Here is a 21,856-nt window from a genome sequence, read left to right as displayed (position 1 = left end):
CTCCTCCAGACGCGGCTGCTAATCTGCTTCCGTGACGTCGCCGCTCACGGCAGCCAATGAGCTTGTGCTAAGGGGGACCTGGTACCGGCGGGAGGGGCGGGAGCTCCTCCTCCTCCTCCTCCTCCTCTTCTAGATGAGAAGCAGCAGCAGCAGCAGCCGCGGCGGCCGAGCAGCGGATTGTTGGCAGAGGCGTCTGGAGGGGTCGGACGTAGCAGGCCGAGGAGAGGCGACGGGGCTGGGTCCGCGGGAGAGCCATGGGGAACACCGTGGCTCGGGAGGATTTCGAGTGGGTTTATACGGACCAGCCGCACGCGGACCGGCGCAAGGAGATCCTCAGTAAGTGCGCACTTTCGCCGCCGCTCCCCTTTTGGTCTCGTCTTCCTCTCTCGCCCCTTTTTCGCTGCGATGCCTTTTTTGGGCGAAGGCGCTCGAGTCCTCCTTCTGCCCGTTCCTTGGCTCCCGAGGAGGCCGGGCGTGGCAGGCAGACGCCTCCCGGTCTTGCTCCCGGCCTCCGCCCTTGACGCCCCGCACCGACGCCTCTTGTCTTGGGCGGAGGAAGCCCCGACTTTCGCTTTCTCGGCGGAGTTCCCCACCCGGCCGACGGCGCTCCCTCCTTTGGGTCTTGGGTGATGGGGAGAGGAGTTCCCAGGGTTGGAGGGGAGCGAGCTGCCAACATCTGGAGAGACGCACTGCGTCACATCCGAAGGCCTGGGGCCGGCCACCCGCTACAAGCACGTTGCTGCTTTCCTTTCCCTTGTCCCCCCCCCACACGCCGCTTTTTCTCTTTTCAGTTTCGAAATCTGCCTGCGCATAATATTCGGGGAGGTGGTTCAAAGCGACCTTGGTTAACTGAGAACTTCGCCATGCCCAGCTGGTGCTTGGTGGTAGCCAAACAGGCTTTGAAATGGTTTTCGCAGGGTGCAGTGCTTTTGCCAACATGAAGTCTGATGGGATCTTTAGATAAAAAGAGGTACAGTGGTACTTTGGGTTGCATACGCTTCAGGTTACAGACTCCGCTAACCCAGAAATAGTACCTCGGGTTAAGAACTTTGCTTCAGGATGGGAACAGAAATCGTGGAGCAGCGGCGCAGCAGCAGCAGTAGGAGGCCCCATTAGCTAAAGTGGTGCTTCAGGTTAAGAACAGTTTCAGGTTAAGAACGGACCTCCGGAATGAATTAAGTACTTAACCCGAGGTACCACTGTATATAAATCGGAATAAATGCTGATGATGGTGGTTTTCAAATTTCCTACCGGCGGAGGACACTCCCCGGCTCCCCATCTTTGATTCTTACTTTTGGAGCTCTCATCTGTTTCCTGTTTCCAGGGAACATTCTAAGGTGGACTTTTGATGTGTAGGACTGGGTATGCCTACTAGACCTAGATATTGCCATGGCAAATGTGGTAGTAACTTGGAATGTCCAAACATTCTGTGGGTTGTGAGAGAAGATAAAAGAAAGGGAGAAGTTGTTCTTCATACCCTGCTACAGATAGGTAGCCGTGTTGGTCTGCCATGGTCAAAACAAAATAAAAAAATTCCTTCCAGTAGCACCTTAAAGACCAACTGAGTTAGTTCTAGGTATGAGCTTTCGTGTGCATGCACACTTCTTCAGATACACTGAAACAGAAGTCACCGGACCTTTCTATATAGTGAGAAGGTGGGGAGGGGTATTACTCAGAAGGGTAATCTCATTATACATGACATTCTTATCTCATTATACATGACAAAGCCATTTTTCACCTTCTCACCCCTTGCTTTTTCCTGTTAGACCTATTGCAGTCGTTAAGAGTCGTCAACAGGCTCATCGCAGCTATCTGCCAATCACCCATTCCCACCACCCTTCTGAGTAATACCCCTCCCCACCTTCTCACTATATAGAAAGGTCCGGTGACTTCTGTTTCAGTGTATCTGAAGAAGTGTGCATGCACACGAAAGCTCATACCTAGAACTAACTCAGTTGGTCTTTAAGGTGCTACTGGAAGGAATTTGTTCATACCCTGCTGTTAGTGCTGCCCTCAGTGATGTGCTCAAAGTGTACCCTGGACAAAATGACTAAAATATACTCCCGCGCTGAAGGGCTTGGAAAGGACAACGTCTGCTTTTACTGTATAATAGAGTGTGGGTTTAATTTCTTGGTCAGCTACTAGCTTTTCAGTAGGCTGTCTCTCTATGAAGGAATGGATGGCTGTAGTCTAGTTTGCAGACACAATTTAAAATGGTCTGCCAACAGGTTGCAAGAGGGGTCACTTTACTTTTGCCACTGGCATTCTGTAGCTGGATTTAGCCAAGTGAGTGAAGTTGCTCAACCATCTCAGTTTCTTGAGGGAGGAAAAGTGTGGGAGACCCTGTCCATGTATTTGGAAGCTCAGGTTTTAGGTTGATTGTAGAGGTTTCATTCACATGCTAAGGTGTTTGATACTCTTGGTTAGCAAGCGAGAAGCTAGGAGAGTGCGGTGGCCCTGAGTGTTATTAGTTAAACAGCATGCTTCTAGCCCTTTTGGTTCCTGAGAAGCATCAGTAGGAGACAGCGATCAAATTATACACTAAAAATGCTATTCACAAGTGCACATGTCTCTTTCTATTTCCTTTGTCTCGAAAAAAGATCAGACTCCTGGTGTACAAACCTATTATGCCACTGTGTATGCAAACATAAACCAGTTTATTTTAGTAGCAGGGCAGTCCAATTTTTTATACCAAGTAGGAGTACTTTGACATGGAACCAGTGGGCCGCACGCTGCCTTCCCAAAGCTGGCTAAGGGAGGCACTGGGCTTTGGGAAGGAGGCACAAGGCTCTGGCGGGGTCCTAGAGCCCTCCAACCTCTTTCCAAAAGCTTAAAAAGTGCTAACTAGGCTTTGGGAAGGAGGTGGGACAGGAGGGCTCAAGGACCCTGCAAGAGCCCTTATGTCTCCTTCCCAAAGCCCTGCACCTTGCTTACCTTGTTTTGGGAAAGTGGGGAGGGGGGGAGGAAGAGAGTAAAATGTTGCTGAGGGCTGCCATAAAAGCCACTTTGGACCATCCAGTTCTGCTATGTGAATTCGTCTTCTACAGAATCAATATTTTTTTCTTGTGCAGAATAGAGAGCCTCTGGGTTGCTTGTATCACTGAAGACCCTCTGTTAGACACAGAGGGTGGCTTCAACTACATTTTACCCACAGTGGACCTATCAAAATTAATGAACACAACTAAGCTAGGTCCATCAACTTCAATGGGTCTACTATTCAGGAAACTTAGTTTGAGTGCCACCTAGAGTGTGGAATTTAAGTTGGTGCTGAGGAGATTGCTCTTGTTAGTGTAAGCCTCTTTTTTGCTTGCGTGATGAAACAATCTCCCTACTCCTCCCCCTGTGTGCTGTTCTGTGGGCTCTCCTGAATCCCCCTCCCCAAACAGTTTGGAGGGAGGAGAGAAAAGCCTTCCTATGCTAGTGGGAGTTGTTGACCTGACTCCTGCCACAGCAACTGATGTCTTCAACATACTCATAAAGTCCACTCCCAATAACTTCATGTAGATACTAAATAGTATTGGGGACAAAATACTGTCCTGTGACACAACTGCTTGTGGTGGACACACATATAATCCCCTAATGCCATTCTCTGAATCCTGCTCTGTAATGAGTGGAGCCAATGTGAAATTGTGCCCCAGCTCATGAAGAAGATCCAAGAGTACAACATGGTCGATTGTATCAAAAGCCACTGAGAGATCAACAGGGTTGCACTCCCCTGTCCATCTCCTCTGTCAGGGCAACTAAGGCTGATTCCATCCCCAAACTAGGCCTGAAGCATTATGGCAGTGATGCTGTTGTTGTGCCTGTACTTCATTCATGTGGTTTTTACAGTAGACTGCAGAGTTGTACTAAAGCATCCTGTATGTATTCAAACTTTAATATGTATAGAATCCAATTATAAGACTCAATTGTGGTATGATCTTCAAAAAGTATTTGTCTATTGACAGCAGTTATTGAAACTTTCTCTTTTTCCCCTAACAGGTAAACATCCAGAAATAAAAACTTTGATGAAACCAGACTACAACTTGATCTGGATAGCTACACTGATGTTGCTTGCACAGCTAGTTGCTCTTTACCTAGTTAAAGATTTGGAGTGGAAATGGGTTATATTTTGGTCATATGTGTTTGGCAGTTGTCTTGATCATTCCATGACTCTGGCTATTCATGAAATTGCCCACAACAGTGCCTTTGGCAATTGTAAACCTCTGTGGAACCGATGGCTTGGAATGTTTGCCAATCTCGCACTTGGCATCCCATACTCTGTATCCTTCAAGAGATATCACATGGATCACCATCGTTATCTTGGCGGTGAAGGAGTTGATGTGGACATTCCTCTTCCCATTGAAGGATGGTTTTTCTGTACCCGTTTTCGAAAATTCTTTTGGATTATTCTCCAGCCCATATTCTATGCTATTCGGCCTCTTTTTATTAATCCCAAACCAATCTCTCGACTTGAAATAATGAATTTGTCAATTCAATTTCTCTTTGATGTTATGGTATACTATGTCTTTGGAGTAAAATCACTTGTCTACCTGATAACAGCAGCTCTGCTTGGGTTAGGCTTGCACCCTATTTCAGGACACTTTATAGCCGAACATTACATGTTTTTAAAGGGATATGAAACATATTCCTACTACGGTCCACTTAATAAACTTACATTCAACGTTGGCTACCATAATGAACACCATGACTTCCCTAATGTTCCTGGGAAAAACCTTCCACTGGTGAGTACATTATAGTGTGCATTTAGAACTAGTTACTTTCCTGGAGTTAAGCTACTCCATTTTAAATGAATGGATTGCTGGTATTCCACCACAGTGTGGTGATTTGCTGATGTAGGTTGGCAAATATATTAAGGCTGTAAATGTTGATTAAAGTGGTTTATCTTTATCCAAAGCATATTTTCAGACCAGTATTTAGAATCATAGCAATAGGCTAAGCACAATACTTTGTGTCAACTAGAATATCTTATTACTTCAGACCACTGATATACGGTATATTCAGCTAGTAAGACATTTATGGAGGTTGTTTAGCTGCAGAGATGTGGTCGTTGCTCCTAATGCTTAAAGCTCAGACACAGTTGGATAGACTATTAATGTTGACTCCTTTGCACAGCCCCAAAGCTGACCTTGAAACATAACCTGTTACTTCTACAAAACGGCCTTAGTTTTTGTTTAACCTGCTCCTCTTCAAAGGAAAGATACTTTTTGTACCTGCTACCTGACTAGGAAGTTATGCAGTGAATGAATGTTGAATATTGCATGTATGACCAGCGCACTAAAGCTGCATTCTGTCTGTGCAGGTTTTTTAAAAGTTTTTTTTAAAACCCTCCTATTTTGGGTATATTAGTCATTTTCAGTAGAGAGTTGTTTGTCTTTGTTGTGCTTTAGGGATAAAAAGCACTGTCAAGTGATTGGCTCAAAAGTGGAAAACTGCTGGCCCCCTGCATTTGTGAGGTTGCAATTTCCATTCTGCCTCTGCAGGCATGACCAGTGACTAGGGATGATGGGAACTGTGGAAGGCCACTGGAAGTTGTAGTAACATCTGGAAGGCTCCCAATCCCTGCTTTAGATCTATTAAAGTTGAAGAGGAATGTTTATTTTAAATTCACAATATTGTTTTTATCTAATTTATGTTAATATATCATTTATGTTCCTAAGTGGTGTACAGTGGTGCCTCGCAAGACGAAATTAATCCGTTCCGTGAGGCTCTTCGTATAGCGGTTTTTTCGTCTTGCGAAGCAAGCCCATTGACAGCCTAGCGGATTAGCGCTATTAGCAGTTTAGCGGCTTTTAGCGATCAGCTGTTAAGCGGCTTATCAGCGGATCATCTGATAAGCGGCTTAGCGGCTTAGGAAAAGGGGGGGGGAAAGGAAAAAAAACCCGCAGGAACTCGCAAGATGTTTTCATCTTGTGAAGCAAGCCCATAGGGAAATTTGTTTTGCGAAGCGCCTCCAAAACGGAAAACCCTTCCGTCTAGTGGGTTTTCCGTCTTGCGAGGCGTTCGTCTTGTGGGGCACCACTGTACATAAAAACAAGCCATAGAAAATGGGACAATGAAAGAATACAAGGTATCATAAAACCTAATACTACAGTAAATGTGTGAAGGAACAAGGAAGTCTTAGTTGTGGGCTGGCAGTTCAGCAGGAAAGACTACCTGTCTAATCTCAGTTGGCATGGAGTTCCACAGCTTTGCACCCATCATGCTGAAATCGTGGCTTCGAGTAGTTACTAGTTGTACATCTGAGCTACAAGGGACCTCCAACAGGGACTTCTCCAAAGATTGCAGAGGTCAAGCAAGGATATAAGGGATCAGGCAGCGTAGTTCTGTGGGTAGAGTCATGTGCTTGGTATGTTAAAATGAGGTGGGGTTACTGCTTCCAAAACTGGCTATTTAATGTCCAGCTGACAAAACTTTTTTCTGAATAACACTGGGTTTTTTTAATTGCAGCTGAAGAAAATGGCCCCTGAATACTATGATCATCTGCCACAGTATAACTCCTGGGCAAAAGTGCTTTATGATTTTGTGATGGATGACACTATCAGCCCTTATTCACGCATGAAAAGGCATTTAAAAGGTGAAGTGAAATTGGAGTGAAAAAAAAATTCCTCTGCCGCCTCCAAGGACATAGACTCATGGAAGCTGGTACAAAGGTTTCGTTTGATCAGGATGTATTTGCTTTGTATCCTAACCTAGTCTGGACTATGAATATATATCGATTACAATCTAGAACAAGATCTCTGAATTAAAATATTGCTGGAAATAGAACATTCCAAACTATTTGCTTTATTTTGTATAATTGAAGTTTAAAATATAACTTGCTGTATGCACAATGCTAGTATTAATGTTACATAATGTGTTTCAGTTGCTACTCACTCGAACATTGGATTGTTCTTCAGGCCATTAATGTACCAGTGGTGTATCTTGGTTATTTTGTACTTGCTGCCAAAACTTTGGCTCTTCAATGTTTTGCTGACAAAACATTAATTTCCAAATTAAATTGCAGAATTGTTTTAGTTAGTGTAGATGCTGGAAAAAATGGCTGGCTGCAACTCCTTCTAAATTGATGTATGTCTTGGCCAATCCAAGTGCTAATCTAACTGATGGATTTACAGTTGCTGCTATAAAGTTTATATCCATTAAATCATGCTAGTGTTCATGTAACTTCAAAATAGGGATATGAATGCCAACTTTTGACTGCCTATGCCCTACATTTCATTAAGCTAAATTATCATTTCCTGCAGCAGGCCCATTTCCCTGAGTATAGCTCTACATTCCCTCTTTTCTGCATCTGTACAAAAGAGCTATGTCCTGCCTTCAAACTGATGCTTCTTTGCAAACAGACTAGATCTCCTGAAGTTTAGAAACAGAATAGTAGAGCCTACGTGTGTCGCGGTAACCATCTTGTGCTCTCTTAGCTGGGCAAGAGCTGGAGTGTCGGTTGTTGACAGCAGGTAGCAAGTTTATAAAAGGTATAAAACATTGACTGTGAGAATGCAAGTACCTCCTACAAAGGAGTATATGAAAGCTGTTTTGTTTTTTTAAAAAAACCAAACTGTTGGGCACTTGAATAAAGATGATATTAGTGAAGTTTAACAAATGTGTGGAATGTTCTTGAGGAAAGCAAATTCTATCTGCTTCCTTATCTCTGGGAAGCAGAGGATTTTCTCATGATTATGCAATGTTTTTAAAGCTATGTCAGTGATATAGACAGCACATTTATGCAACTTAATTAATGCCTTACACCTACAGATCCTTGCATGCAGCAATAAATTTGGTGCACTGCAGTGAGGATCTTTTCATTGTCAAGGTCATTCATTACTGGTGGATTAAAGTACAGATTTTGCGGGGGCTTGGTTTGAGTCTTGCTTCAGCTCTTTCACCCAAGATTACCTAGCCTCCCTTTGTTTTAGTCATACAGTGGTGCCTCGCAAGACGAAAAGAATCCGTTCCGCGAGTCTCTTCGTCTTGCGGTTTTTTTGTCTTGCGAAGCAAGCCCATTAGCGGCTTAGCGGATCAGCTGTTAAGCGGCTTAGTGGCTTAGCGGATCAGCTGATAAGCGGCTTAGCGGATCAGCTGTTAAGCGGCTTAGTGGCTTAGCGGATCAGCTGATAAGCGGCTTAGCAGATCAGCTGATAAGCGGCTTAGCAGCTTAGAAAAAGGGGGGGAGGGGGAAAAACCGCAGGAACTCGCAATACATTTTCGTCTTGCGAAGCAAGCCCATAGGAAATTCCTTTTGCGAAGCACCTCCAAAACGGAAAACCCTTTCGTCTAGCGGGTTTTCCGTCTTGCGAGGCAATTTTTTAAAGCAAACATGCAAGCTTCTTCAAAATTATCCCCACAGAGGAAACAGCTATTTTCCCTTTAGTTGTCACTATTTCTCTTTAGTTTGGCACATTTCCCAGAAAAAGGAAGCAAGCCAGTAAACCTGTGGCTCATTTGTGCTTCAGACTGCAAACGAGCTCCTCGCTGCTCCCCCAGTCCCCAGATTCCTACACATAGAAAACTAGAATGGCAGAGAGAGATCCAGGCCAGAAGGTTACTCTTGCTTTTGTTGGAATAACATGAATCCTCATCTGGAGTCTAAAGAGGTGCAGTCTAAACTAGGTTACTACCTCTTCTGCTGTTAATGTGAGAACTACACTGCTTCCCAGGAGTCAATTGTGGAGCAGTTGTTTCAGTCATAATGTACAATGGAAATCTAAAGCAGTTAACAGATGTCAACCCACTGATCTAATGGGACTCTTGTTTTCCCAACTATCAACTTCATCAAGCGCCTACTCTTGTAGCCTACCAGAGAAACATAATGCTGTACCTTCCAGATTGTACTACAAGCTGCAGTTGCAACTGGCCGTTCCTCATCTGCAGCAGCAGTTGAAAGTCGTCTGGATTAAAGAGGAAGTTGGAGCTCGTGATGTATTTCAAGCAGAAATTGAATTTCAACAGCATGCCTGGATACAATCTGCACATGTGACTTGTTTTAGAGAAACACATGCTGGCTCTTAGTAACCACAGCATCCTTTTCTAAGTGTCCACAGACCAACTGCTTAATTATCTGTTCTAGGACCTTTCCTGGTATCAAAAGTCAACCTGACTAGTCAGTTGCTGTTGTTATATAAATTTAATTAGTTAATAATAACAACAATAATATTACCCATCCACAGGGCGGTTTACTATATAAAGTTGTTGGACTTGAAACAATTTGCTTGGGTCCTCCCCATGAGTCTCATCCCACCAAGTTTCAGCAATGCCTGTTACATCATATTTGCTACCCTGCATTAAGAATACAGGTTAATCTTGTTCAGATTAATTGCATACTCTATTTTTATTTATACCCCGCCCTCCCCAGCCAAGGCCGGGCTCAGGGCGGCTAACAAGCAATAATAAAAACAAGTTGAATGAATACAACTTAAAAACAAGATTAAAATACAACATTAAAATATTGAAACATTAAAATATTAAAATACAGCCTCATCACAGGAGGAGAAAGGAAAAAGAAAGGGGGGGAGGGAATCAAATTGGCTCCAAGCCAAAGGCCAGGCAGAACAACTCTGTCTTACAGGCCCTGCGGAAAGAAATCAGATCCTGCAGGGCCCTGGTCTCATGAGGCAGAGCATTCCACTAGGCCGGGGGCCAGTGTTGAAAAGGCCCTGGCTCTGGCTGAAGCTAATCTAACTTCCTTAGTGCTCGGGACCACTAGGGTTTTGCTATTTATGGACCTTGAGGCTCTCTGTGGGGCATACCAGGAGAGGTGGTCCCGTAGGTACGAGGGTCCTAGGCCATGAAGGGCTTTAAAGGTCAAAACCAGCACCTTAAATCTGACCCTGTACTCCACCGGGAGCCAGTGCAGCTGGAAAAGCACTGGGTGAATATGCTCCCATGGCAGGGACCCCGTGAGGAGCCTCGCTGCAGCATTCTGCACCCGCTGGAGTTTCTGGGTCAGCTTCAAGGGCAGCCCCACGTAGAGCGAATTACAGTAGTCAAGCCTGGAGGTGACCGTCACATGGATCACTGTGGTCAGGTCGGGGTGGAAAAGGTAGGGGACCAACTGCTTGATGCGGCGAAAGTGGGAAAATGTCGCCTTGGCTGTTGCTGTAACCTGCGCCTCCATGGAAAGGGATGCGTCAAGGATTACACCCAAACTCTTAATGGAAGGCAATGGCACTAATTGGGCCCCTGCAAGAGAAGGGAGTTGGTCCCTCATCCCCATGCCATCCCAACCCAGCCACAGGACCTCTGTCTTTGAAGGATTTAGTTTAAATCGGCTCCCACGAAACCATCCAGCCACAGCTTCCAAGCATCTGGTCAGTGTGTCCGGGGCTGAGTCGGTGTGGCCATCCATCAGCAGATAGAGCTGAGTGTCATCAGCATATTGGTGACAGCACAGCCCAAAGCTCCGGACAATCTGGGCAAGGGGGCGCATAAAGATGTTAAAAAGCATCGGGGAGAGGATTGCGCCTTGCGGCACTCCACACACCAAGGAGTGGCGCGACGACATCTCCCTCCCTAGTGCCACCCTCTGTCCCCGACCAGAGATAAAAGAGCACAGCCATTTACGGGCTATGCCCTGTATCCCCACGGCGAGGCGGTGGTCCAGAAGATCATGATCGACCATGTCAAAGGCTGCTGACAAATCTAAAAGGATCAGCAGCCCTGACCCGCCTCGATCCACTTGTCTACGGAGATCATCTGTTAGGGCAACCAGAGCTGTCTCGGTCCCAAACCCAGGACGGAACCCAGACTGAAATGGATCTAAAGCTGATTTCCTCCAGAAACCTACCAAGCTGTTCAGCAACCGTTCTCTCAATCACCTTACCCAGATATGGAAGGTTTGAAACTGGGCGGTAATTGGATAGGTCTAAAGGATCTAGTGAAGTTTTCTTTAAGAGCGGGCACACCACTCTTCAGTTCCCCTGGGAATGTCCCCGTGCCAAGGGGTATAGAGAAAATTGAAATCATGAAGCAGTCCCTCCAGCTGCTTCCATACTGTTTTTTCCCCTGCAAATGGAGAGATGTTAAATGGGGAGGCCTGGCAGGTGTGATTATGCCCATGAGCCAGACATTTCCCTAATACTTGTTTTTAGTATCCTGGGAGAAGACATGGTTGATGAGCTAGCTATGAGTATACACTACAGAATTTTGATGCAGGTCACACTTGTGATCTATTACCGTCTCTTTTTTGCTGAATGCATTTTACACAGGCAACAGAGCCAAGCTTTACCAGCAAGGTATGAATAATACAAGTTATGTTGAGGTAGAAAAGTAAATGCTTAATGCATATGGAAGCCTAGACATGGGCTTTTACTCTCAATCCAAAGCTTTATGCTTACATCTGCAGTTAGTGAAAATGAAAGATGTATGGAACAGCTAATGGGCTTATATTACAATAGAATTTAAAAAGGCCATGAAGAATTGGCAGAACTTGGAAAAAGCAAATAGAGGAATGTGGTGTGGCGGCGGGCAGGGGAGGTCAAGAGAAGAATAGGGATAGTCAAGTTGAATGGTGAGAGAGGTATTAGGACAGTAGAGCCTGCCCCCAGGCTCTCTGCCTACTGAATCCACCTCTGCTCATACCCTCAATGCAGCTCTTTCTGTGTCCTTCCCTTAATAATAGTACCCATCTTCATGCTGCCCCAGCACCTCTGGCACAGGAAAAAGGATAGCAAGTGTATTCCTGTACAGTGGTACCTCAGGTTACATACGCTTCAGGTTACATACGCTTTAGGCTACAGACTCCACTAACCCAGCAATTGTACCTCAGGTTAAGAACTTTGCTTCAGGATGAGAACAGAAATCGTGCAGCGGCGGCGCAGCGGCATCAGGAGGCCCCATTAGCTAAAGTGGTGCTTCAGGTTAAGAACAGTTTCAGGTTAAGAACAGACCTCCAGAACGAATTATGTTTTTAACCCGAGGTACCACTGTACTCTATATCAATCTGCTTTGTTGCAATATAGGAATATATTCTTCAAAAATCCTCACAAAGTTCACTGACCAGGGGCTCTGATTTTGTGCACGCTTACTTGGAAGCCCCATTGCTTTCAGTGGAACTTATGTATAAGTAAGCATGTGCAGAATTGGGCTAGATGAATTGCGCTGATTCAAGGTTTCTGATAACTCAATGCTGCAGTTGCAAGATAAGTCAGTCCCAAGGACACACTTCCTTCAGAGCTCATCTTCAAAGCCACATGACAAGAGAAGGTCCCAAGCCCATACTCATAAAAACCCGTGAATAAAATAAAAATAAAAAATACCGCTGCCTTCCCCAGCACTTCTAATATTGGATACCTTTAGCATATTCAGGAATCAAAAGTTTTGTGTCTCTTGTAGGAAATGTTTACTTTTTTGTGCATGCAACCTGAGTAGTGCTGAAGCAGCGAAAATGAGGCAGCTATGCAAAAGGAAAGGTGAGGAGCAGTTCTTAAGTGTGGAGAAGACTTTTGGAAGTATGAAAACTGAGGCAGGGAAGAAGTAAAAGCAAGGGTCACTGTCCTCTGAAACTCAGCCAGGCCTCTCGTCATGTGCTCCCACTTTTCTGACTGAACCAGCACCCTCTCTCCATGCTTCTTCAACCCTACATCGCCATTATAAATAATATTACTAATTACAATTTGTACAGTACCATGTTAATGACAATTCATGGTATGGCATAATTGTGAATACTGCTGGGCACAAGATATAGGTCATAATATTATGTTGGAAGACTGGGAAAGGTTGTGGAAAACCGATTTAAAATTTACAGATTGTTCTTTGCTGAAAGAAAATTACATGAAAATGACGTATAGATGGTATATAACTCTAGTGCAGATAGGAAGGATGTATAAAACTGCTTCAAATATATGCTGGAAATGCAAGGAAATAGAAAGGACTTTTTACCCTATGTGGTGGGACTGTAGTAAGATTAATTTTTTTGGGGGGGGGAATGATATACAACGAGCTGAAGAAAATGTTCCAATTAACATTTGTAAAAAAACCTGAAGCATTTTTGTTAGGGATTGTAGGAAAAGACCTACCAAGGAAATTCAAAAATATATTTATGTATGCGACAACAGCAAGAGTCTTAATAGCACCAGGATGGAAGAATGAGGAAATCCCGACCAAAGAATTGTGGCAAAAGAAACTGATGGACTACGCGGAATTGGTGAAATTGACACACAAACTACGTGATAAGGACAACTGTGATTTTAAAGAAGGGGAACCTTTTACAAAGTACTTAAAGAAACAACAAAATGAACTGGACTCCTTGGCAAGTTTTGAATAAACATACAAAAAAAATTATTGGTAACATATTGATAGATTAATTAAGGATTTTTACAACTTTATAATATGCAGAGAATAACGTGCTGAGAAACCAGAGAGGAGCTGAGGGAAGTCTGGGGTGGGTGGGTTTTTCCTTTTTGGGGAGGGGGGAGGGGAAAAATGATGATGTATTTTTGATAAAATGTTATGTTGCAATTTCTAATTAATATATATATATATATATATATATATATATATATATATATATAAAATTGTGAATACTGCTAACGTAATTTAACACCTAATAATTGAAAAGACACCTAACAGTGTGAGGTAAGTCACGGGAGGGGGTGGGGGATTTGGATTCATATATGCTTTGTGTGATAATGATGTTTCATTTTGAATATAAAACTGTAAAATTTAATAAAAACTACAAGAAAAGACACCTAATATTATGCAGCTCAAAAATGTAAACTCTTTCGAAATGAAGCCACTCCAACATTTTTGCCGGGGAGGCAGAAAAATGATAGGCAAAGCGACGAGGGCAAGAAGCGGGCACATCTTAAAACTCCCATTGCCTCCAGGCAGGGCCGCTAATAGGCTTCTGTGACGTCACCGTTCCCTGTAGCCAATGGTTTTTGGGAAGTGGGGTCGGTGGGCGGGAAACCATCCTTCCCTACCTGGCGAGCAGCGGCGGGCGCGAGTGTGTGGAAACGGCGCCGCCGGCGAGGAAAGAGCCATGGGCAACGCTGTGGCTCGAGAGGATTTCGAGTGGGTTTATACGGACCAGCCGCACGCGGACCGGCGCAAGGAGATCCTGAGTAAGCGCGCGCCCTCAGGCCCTCCCCGCTTCCCTTTGAGGGTCTCGCCCCACACGATGCCTCGCTTGGCGAAGGCGCTCTCGAGTCCCCTCTCTCCGACCATAAGCTCTGCCAGTGTACCCTGGACAAAATGGCTGAAGTAACATCCCCTCCCTGCTGAGGGGGGAAGGGGCGACGTTTGCTTTTACTGGGTCATACAGCGGGGCTCTTAGTAAGAGTGCCAACTTGAATAAAATATTTTTTGGGGGGGAGGGGGAGAGGCTCGCCCACATAGGGCCATAGCTGTCAACGTTTCCCTTTTTTTAAAAAGGGGAATTCCCTTATTCCGAATAGGATTCCTCGCAAGAAAAGGGAAAAGTTGACAGCTGTGCATAGGGCACACTATTTGAATGGCAGTGTCCATCAACAACAACAACAACAACAACAACAACTTCTTCTTCTTCTTCTTCTTCTTCTTCTTCTTCTTCTTCTTCTTCTTCTTTCATATCTATATGGTTTTATATTTTTAAGAAAAATCTCAAAGCGGTTTACGGAATATTAAAACATCAATAAGACAATCTGAGGAAAATCAAATATGGAATATACAGCCAAAGCAATATAATTAACAAAAAACTAAAATATTATCTTAAAGATTTCAAAATAAACATTACAAAGGAGGTCAACTACAGAATACATATTTAACACAAACTAAGTTAACAAAAAACATTTTTAAAAAAACCATTGCTAAGTGAAGTCAAATATAAAATGCACATTTAAAGCAGCATAATTAACAAGAGAATAAAATATCAAAAGCATGACACGGCTATTTGGCAGGCACAAAAAGATGGGGCAAAAGAATTCAATAGTTAGGGTTTGTTGTCAACTTGGGAGGACGGACTCTCAAATATTTTATTGGGGGGGGGGCAAAGGGACCGCCTCTCAGCCCCTAGGAGTTGGCTCCTATGGCTCGTAGTTCCCTGGTCAGCAACTAGCTTTCCAGTAGGATCTCTCTGAAGCAAGGGACGGATGTAGGCTGGTGTGTTGGGCACACTTCAAAATGGTGTGCCAACAAGCTGCCACAGGTGTAGTATCATAGACTCATAGGATTGGAGAGTTAGAAGGGGTCGCCAAGGATAATCTAGCCCAAGCCCCTGCAATGCAAGGTGTCATTTTATCTTATGAGCGACAGAATTTGGCTGAGTGGTTGAAGTTGCCCAGCCACCACCAGTTTCTTGGTGAAGTGGAAGTGTGGGGAAACCCTGTAGCTGTATTTGGAAGCTCAGCTTTCAAGTTGATCCTAGAGGCATCTTTTTTTCACATGCTAAAATGTTTGATGCTCTTAGTGAGTAGGTGAGGTGCTAGAAGAGCGGAATGGCCCTGAGCTTCTAGTTAAGAGCACGCTTCTAGTCCTTGTGGCTGCTGAGAAGCATCAGTAGGAGGCAATGATCAAGTTTTATGCTGACAAATGCCATTCCCAATTACACATGTCTCTTTCCATTTTATTCGTCTCAAAATAAATTCAGAAACCTGATGTACAAACCTAATAAGCAACTGAGTATACAAACTCGGTTTATTCTATCCAGCATCTTGATTTTATTTTTCTAGTGCTGGATAGAGAATCTCTAGGTTGCCTGCATCACGGTATACTTCTTGCTAGACATAGGGTGGTAGTCAACTACTTTTTATTAAGAGTGGACCTATTAACGAACATGACTACGGTCCATTAATTTCAATGGGTCTATTCTTCATGAAATTTGGATCCCCCCATGGGCGGAATTCAGAGTAGCACTAAGGAGATTGCTCTGTTAGTTCCATCAGGCAAGCAAAATGTGCTATTTCCCCTTTCTTCCTCCTGTGGTTCTTCTGACCCCCAGAGCCAATTTGGGGGAGGCAAATGGGTAGGAGAGGGAGGAGAGATGTATAGCATTAGTAGGATTTGTTACTGGCTCACGCTACTGCAACTGTTTAATTGAATCTGCCCAGAGAAAAGTTAAGAATTGAATGACCTCAAACTATATTAAAGCAGATCACCTTGGGATTGGCACGGCTTTCTGTGTCTGCTTAGTCGACCATGCTGACTTTCATGTAAAAGTTAGGTCTGTGGGAAGTCTGCATATCTGATGCCATATTTGTTCATGTTCTTAATCAAAGGCAACTTGCTGGAAATGGAGCTTAGTGAAATCATGGGAATAGATAGCATGGATTTCAGTGCTACTACTCTTGATCTGAATTATTAAAATCTCAATGGACAGGAGTAAATAATTTTATCACAAAGACATGTTAGCGGAAATTGCCCACACACTGTTCCAGTCACCACTGGCAGCATAAGGCCCCAAATAGTTCACTGCTACAAATGATAAGGCCTCAGTAATACAGTTCTGGATGTTGATCTATACATACAGTTTGCAGGCTTTACAGATACAAGTAAGAAGTATTTCTGCTGCTCCAGCCATTCAAGACATACCGTAACACAGACTGACTCACAGACTCACTGACTGACTAATAAGCTGACATGCCTTAATCATTTATATAGACAGTGCTACGCCATTGCCATAGCCATAGCAACTGGCTTGTCTGACCATACACATCTTGGCTTATGGGTTGATTTATGCCCATGAAGGATATTAACCCTTTCTTCCATGTTCAGTTCCTACAATAAGTCGCATCTTGGTTACAGTCTCAAAACTATATTTTAAAAATACCTGTTCTTGCATATAGCTCCTTAGTGAAGTAGATGTCAGCATGTAACTTAACTGACTGTGTATTTACTGCCTTCTGGACCTGTCTCAAAAAGAGCCTCACACAGATCATGTTACTGTAATTAAGTTATGAGTGGTGATCAAGCTGTCCTTTTCCAGGAAAGGGCATAATTAGTGTAACTTCTTCGTGTCATGGAGGCTACCTGAGTCTCCACTGACAGATGAATCTAAGAGCATCCCAAACTATCTACCTCTTCTTTCAGAGGGTGTGCAATTCTCTCCAGAACTGGTAGTTTCTCAAGATCCCATACCTGGAAGCAACTTACCCACAAATTCAATTTCAGTTGGTTGGTCACTCAGCCCACCACCGTCCAAAAATATCAAAACCTCTTCTGATTTGGTTGTAACTGAGAAATAGAACTGCATGTCATCAGCATACTCTTAATGACCATTCCCAATAGCTTAATGTAGATCTTAAATAGTACTGGGGACAAAAATTGTCCTGTGACACAATGGCTTGTGGTGGTCACACCTATAATCTCCTAATGCCATTCTCTGAATCTGGCTCTGTAATGAGTGAAACCAATGTGGAATTGTGCCCCAGCTCATGAAGATGATCCAAGAGAACAGCATGGCTGATCGTATCAAAAGTCACTGCAAGATTAACAGGGTTGCATTCCCCTTGTCTTTCTCCCAAATACGGACCTCTGTCAGGGCAACTAAGGCTGATTCCATCCCCTAACTTTGCCTGAACCATTATGGCATTGATGCTGTTGTTGTGCCTGTACTTCATTAATGTGGATTTTACATTAGACTGCAGAGTTGTACTAAAGCATCCTGTATATATTCAAACTTTTAACATGTATATAGGCTTGTATAGAAAGTAGAATCCAAATGATTGTGGCATGATCTTCAAAGATCATGGTCTATTGACAGCAGTTATTTGAAACTTTATCTCTCTTTTTCTCCCAACAGGTAAACACCCAGAAATAAAAACTTTGATGAAACCAAACTACAACTTGATCTGGATAGTTACACTGATGGTGCTTGCACAGCTAGTTGCTCTTTACCTAGTTAAAGATTTGGAGTGGAAATGGGTTATATTTTGGTCATATGTGTTTGGCAGTTGTCTTGATCATTCCATGACTCTGGCTATTCATGAGATTGCCCACAACAGTGCCTTTGGCAATTGTAAACCTCTGTGGAATCGATGGTTTGGAATGTTTGCCAATCTTGTATTTGGCATCCCATACTCTGTATCCTTCAAGAGATATCACATGGATCACCATCGTTATCTTGGCGGTGAAGGAGTTGATGTGGACATTCCTCTTCCCATTGAAGGATGGTTTTTCTGTACCCGTTTTCGAAAGTTCCTTTGGGTTATTTTTCAGCACTTCCTCTTTGTTATTCGGCCTCTTTTTATTAATCCCAAACCAGTCTCTCGACTTGAAATAATGAATTTGTCAATTCAATTTCTCTTCGATGTTATGGTATACTATGTCTTTGGAGTAAAAGCACTTGTCTACCTGATAACAGGATCTCTGCTTGGGTTAGGCTTCCACCCTATTTCAGGACACTTCATAGCCGAACATTACATGTTTTTAAAGGGACATGAAACATATTCCTACTATGGTCCACTTAATAAGCTTACTTTCAATGTTGGCTACCATAATGAACACCATGACTTCCCTAATGTTCCTGGAAAAAATCTTCCACTGGTGAGTACATTATAGTGTCCAACTAGCTACTTTGCTGGAGTGAAGCAACTCCCTTATAATTGAATGGATTGATATTATTCCACTTCTGTGCTGTGATTTGCTGATGTAGGTGGGGATATATATTAAGACTACACTCTATGTCTCCAAATTTTAAATTTGCTTCTATGTGGAGTAAACTAATTGTTTTCCTTGCTAATTGCCACAATTCAGTCCTGGGTTGCCATTGTTTTTTGTAGACTTCTGCAAGAAAGTTGCCTTCAATTCAATAGAGCTTCATCTTTGTGGAGCTTTAGGGATCTACTATTATTTATACCCTACCCATCTGGCTGGGTTTCCCCAGCCACTCTGGGCGGTTTACAGTATATACAGGGTGAGTCTTTTAAAAGAGGCCCTGTGGAACATGTGCACTCTGTATCCACGGGGCCTCTTTTAAAGGACTCACCCTGTAGAAAAACATACTAAAACATCAGACATTAAAAAGGTAACAATTGTAGCTCCTGCACATACCAATTAGCATTGCTTCATCTCTGTAGAGAATGTTTTCCATTCCACATTGTTCAAGAGGCATTCCTGACCAATGTGCAAGTTAACAGCTTCTAAAACACATTATAAAACATTAACTAGCTATGCCAACGGAGTATGACAATGTTCCAGAGATCCCGTTCTAGATTGTACTCATATATTCATAGTTCAGACCTGAAGAGGCTTTTAGGGTGTGTGGAAGAGTGGGTAGAAAATCTGCATCCCATGAACTTACCTTCGACCTAAGCCATTGTTTCTAGAAAACAGGGTCAAGTGGCTGTCAGTGCCCTGTTCCTCCTCAGAGGCAGCATCCTTTGTGTACCTGTTGTCTGATTAGGAAGTTGCATACTGAGTGAATGCTGGGTATTTACTTGTATGACTGGCACACTTCCCGATACAGGTGATATGTCCCCTAGATGTTGGAGTGCAATTCATATCTGCCTCAGCAAGCATGGCTAATGATTAGGGATGATGGGAGTTGCAGTAACATCCAGAAGGCCACAGGATCCCAATCCCTAATTTAGACCTTTTAAAGTTCAAGAGGAATAATCATTTTACAATTCAAAATATTGTGTTTATTTTACTTTAAAACATTTATATACCGCTTAGGCATTTGCATTTCTAAACAGTGCAATTAAAAACAATCCACAGAAAATGGAACAATAATCTCAGTTGGGGTGTAATTCCCAGGCTTGGGCCCACTATACTAAATGCATGGCTAAGAACGGGCTGTGCATCTGAGCCATGGGGAAGCATCGAAGATTTCAGTGATCAGGCCAGGATATAAGGGAGCAGATGTTGTAGTTCTGTGCGTAGACATACATACAATTAGTTCCTAATTCTGAGATGAGATTACTCACCACAACACTGGCTATTTAATATTCTGTTGACAAACTTTCTTCCTTTCTTTTATTATAGCTGAAGAAAATGGCCTCTGAATACTATGATCATCTGCCACAATATAACTCCTGGGCAAAAGTGCTTTATGACTTTGTGATGGATGACACTATCAGCCCCTATTCGCGAGTGAAAAGGCATTTAAAAGGTGAAGTGATACTGGAGTGAAAAACCCCCACTGCCGTAAACACCAAAGACAGCCTAGTAGCTGGTGGAACGTTTTGTTTGATCGAGATGAATTTGCTTTGTATCTTGACCAGTTTGAACTATGAGTATATGAGTACAATCTAGAACAGGATCTCTAGAACTAAACGTTCTCATGTTCTTTTGCCATATAACTATGTTTCATGATGTGTTTTAGTAGCTGTTGACTTGAACATTGGATTGTTTTTGTAAGCATTTTATCTTACATGCAGCATATGTACTTGTTCAGTTTTTTACACTTGCTGCCCAGGACACTAACTTTTGCTGACAAACCTTCCAAATTAACTTCTTTTAATACCCTAGAATTGTTTTAATTAGTGTAGTAGCTGACCAAAATGGCTGGCTACAACTCCTCCTAGATTGGCCAATCCAAGTGCTAACCTAATTGATGGATTTACAACTGTTGCTGTATAGTATATACCCGGTGAATAAGGCTAGTGTTTGTGTAATTTCAAAACACGTGGATATGATTGCCATGGATATGATCTCCTGCAGCAGGCCCATTTCCCAGAAAACATCTGCATTCCTTTTTTTATGCATCTGTACATAAGAGCTACACTCTGCCATCAAATTGATGCTTCTTTGGAAACAGACTAGATCTCCTGAAGTTTAGAAACAGAATAGTAGAGCCTACGTGTGTCCCGGTAACCATCTTGTGCTCTCTTAGCTGGGGCAAGAGCTGGAGTGTCAGATGTTGACAGCAGGTAGCAAGTTTATAAAAGGTATAGAACACTGACTGTGTGAATGTAAAATACCTCCTACAAAGGAATACAATAAAGTTGTTCAAAAACCATTCTTGGACACTTGAATAAAGATGTTATTAATGAAGTTTATTTAACAAATGTGTGCAATGTTCTTGAGATCAAGGTTGAAATAATAAAGTAGGCATCACAATTCATTTTGGCCCCAAGACTTTAACGCGGCAGTCTTTTTGGTATTGTTTTGTAAATCTGCTCTTGAATAATTGCTAATAAAGGCCTAGTGTCAATAAGGTTTCTCAATGAATGTGAGAAAGGAGGCCTTAAGCCCGCATCCTTTTTTTTTTTTTTTTTTATAAATAATTTTTATTGATTTTACAACATAAACAAAAAACAAATAAACATAACACGACTTCCCCGAACCTCCCCTTCACTGCATCCATATTTTAAAATTTTTAGCAATTCTTCATCCCATTTTTATATTTAATTCTCTTTAAAAAAAATTCTATTTTATAAATTTCAATTTATAGCTGTAATTCTTTGTATCCAATCCCTTGACATCTTAACATTCCGAAATTTTACAACAATTTTTAAGATAGATTTTAAATTTTTTCCAGTCCTCCTCCACTGTCTCTTTCCTCTGGTCACGGATTCTGCCGGTCATCTCTGCCAGTCCCATAAATTCAGTCACCTTGGTCTGCCATTCTTCCAGAGTAGGTAATTCTTTAGTCTTCCAATACTTCGCCAAAAGGATTCTTGCTGCTGTTGTTGCATACATAAAAAAGGTCCTATCTTTCTTTGGTAACAATTGGCCGACCATGCCCAGGAGAAAAGCCTCCGGTTTCTTTACAAATGTCCACTTAAGGATTTTCTTAATTTCGTTATAGATCATTTCCCAGTAGGCCTTAATCTTTGGGCAGGTCCACCAAAGGTGATAAAAAGTTCCTTCACATTCATTACACTTCCAACAATTGTTATTGGGCAAATGATATATCTTTGCAAGCTTGACTGGGGTCATGTACCACCTATAGATCATTTTCATTATGTTCTCTTTCAGGGCACTGCATGCCGTAAATTTAATA

The 21,856-nt window shown here is 42.8% G+C and overlaps 2 protein-coding genes and 1 long non-coding RNA gene across 3 annotated transcripts; 2 read left to right on the top strand and 1 right to left on the bottom strand.

The window, feature by feature from the left end:
* Positions 1-124: 124 nt before the first annotated feature.
* Positions 125-7,600, top strand: LOC309339635 (sphingolipid delta(4)-desaturase DES1-like). The gene is made up of 3 exons (XM_081857838.1): positions 125-336; positions 3,982-4,724; positions 6,451-7,600. Exons 1-3 carry the CDS (start codon positions 255-257, stop codon positions 6,595-6,597), a joined length of 972 nt encoding a protein of 323 aa, XP_081713964.1. The 5' UTR covers positions 125-254; the 3' UTR covers positions 6,598-7,600.
* LOC309339645 lies at positions 6,536-21,107 on the bottom strand. Its single transcript, XR_014155493.1, has 2 exons — positions 20,458-21,107; positions 6,536-7,096 (listed from the first exon to the last, which is right to left on the bottom strand). It is a non-coding gene; the product is annotated as an uncharacterized lncRNA (long non-coding RNA).
* Positions 13,889-20,438, top strand: LOC309339631 (sphingolipid delta(4)-desaturase DES1-like). The gene is made up of 3 exons (XM_081857834.1): positions 13,889-14,057; positions 17,711-18,453; positions 19,894-20,438. The coding sequence occupies exons 1-3, from the start codon at positions 13,976-13,978 to the stop codon at positions 20,038-20,040; spliced, it is 972 nt and encodes a 323-aa protein (XP_081713960.1). The 5' UTR covers positions 13,889-13,975; the 3' UTR covers positions 20,041-20,438.
* Positions 21,108-21,856: the final 749 nt, after the last annotated feature.

This window comes from Podarcis erhardii, assembly GCF_964252035.2.
Source record: "Podarcis erhardii genome assembly, chromosome: 3".
In the NCBI taxonomy this organism is placed as follows: Eukaryota; Metazoa; Chordata; class Lepidosauria; order Squamata; family Lacertidae; genus Podarcis; species Podarcis erhardii.
The sequence above is the reverse complement of the archived record's forward strand: the minus strand, read 5'-3'. Positions and strand labels throughout refer to the sequence as shown.

Excerpts from the sequence above, each read along its gene's own strand:
- LOC309339635 (XM_081857838.1), top strand. The coding sequence starts at position 255 with ATGGGGAACACCGTGGCTCGGGAGGATTTCGAGTGGGTTTATACGGAC. Across the intron at positions 337-3,981 it reads CCGGCGCAAGGAGATCCTCA|GTAAACATCCAGAAATAAAA; the intron begins GTAAGTGCGCAC and ends TTCCCCTAACAG. Across the intron at positions 4,725-6,450 it reads CTGGGAAAAACCTTCCACTG|CTGAAGAAAATGGCCCCTGA; the intron begins GTGAGTACATTA and ends TTTTAATTGCAG.
- LOC309339631 (XM_081857834.1), top strand. The coding sequence starts at position 13,976 with ATGGGCAACGCTGTGGCTCGAGAGGATTTCGAGTGGGTTTATACGGAC. Across the intron at positions 14,058-17,710 it reads CCGGCGCAAGGAGATCCTGA|GTAAACACCCAGAAATAAAA; the intron begins GTAAGCGCGCGC and ends TTCTCCCAACAG. Across the intron at positions 18,454-19,893 it reads CTGGAAAAAATCTTCCACTG|CTGAAGAAAATGGCCTCTGA; the intron begins GTGAGTACATTA and ends CTTTTATTATAG.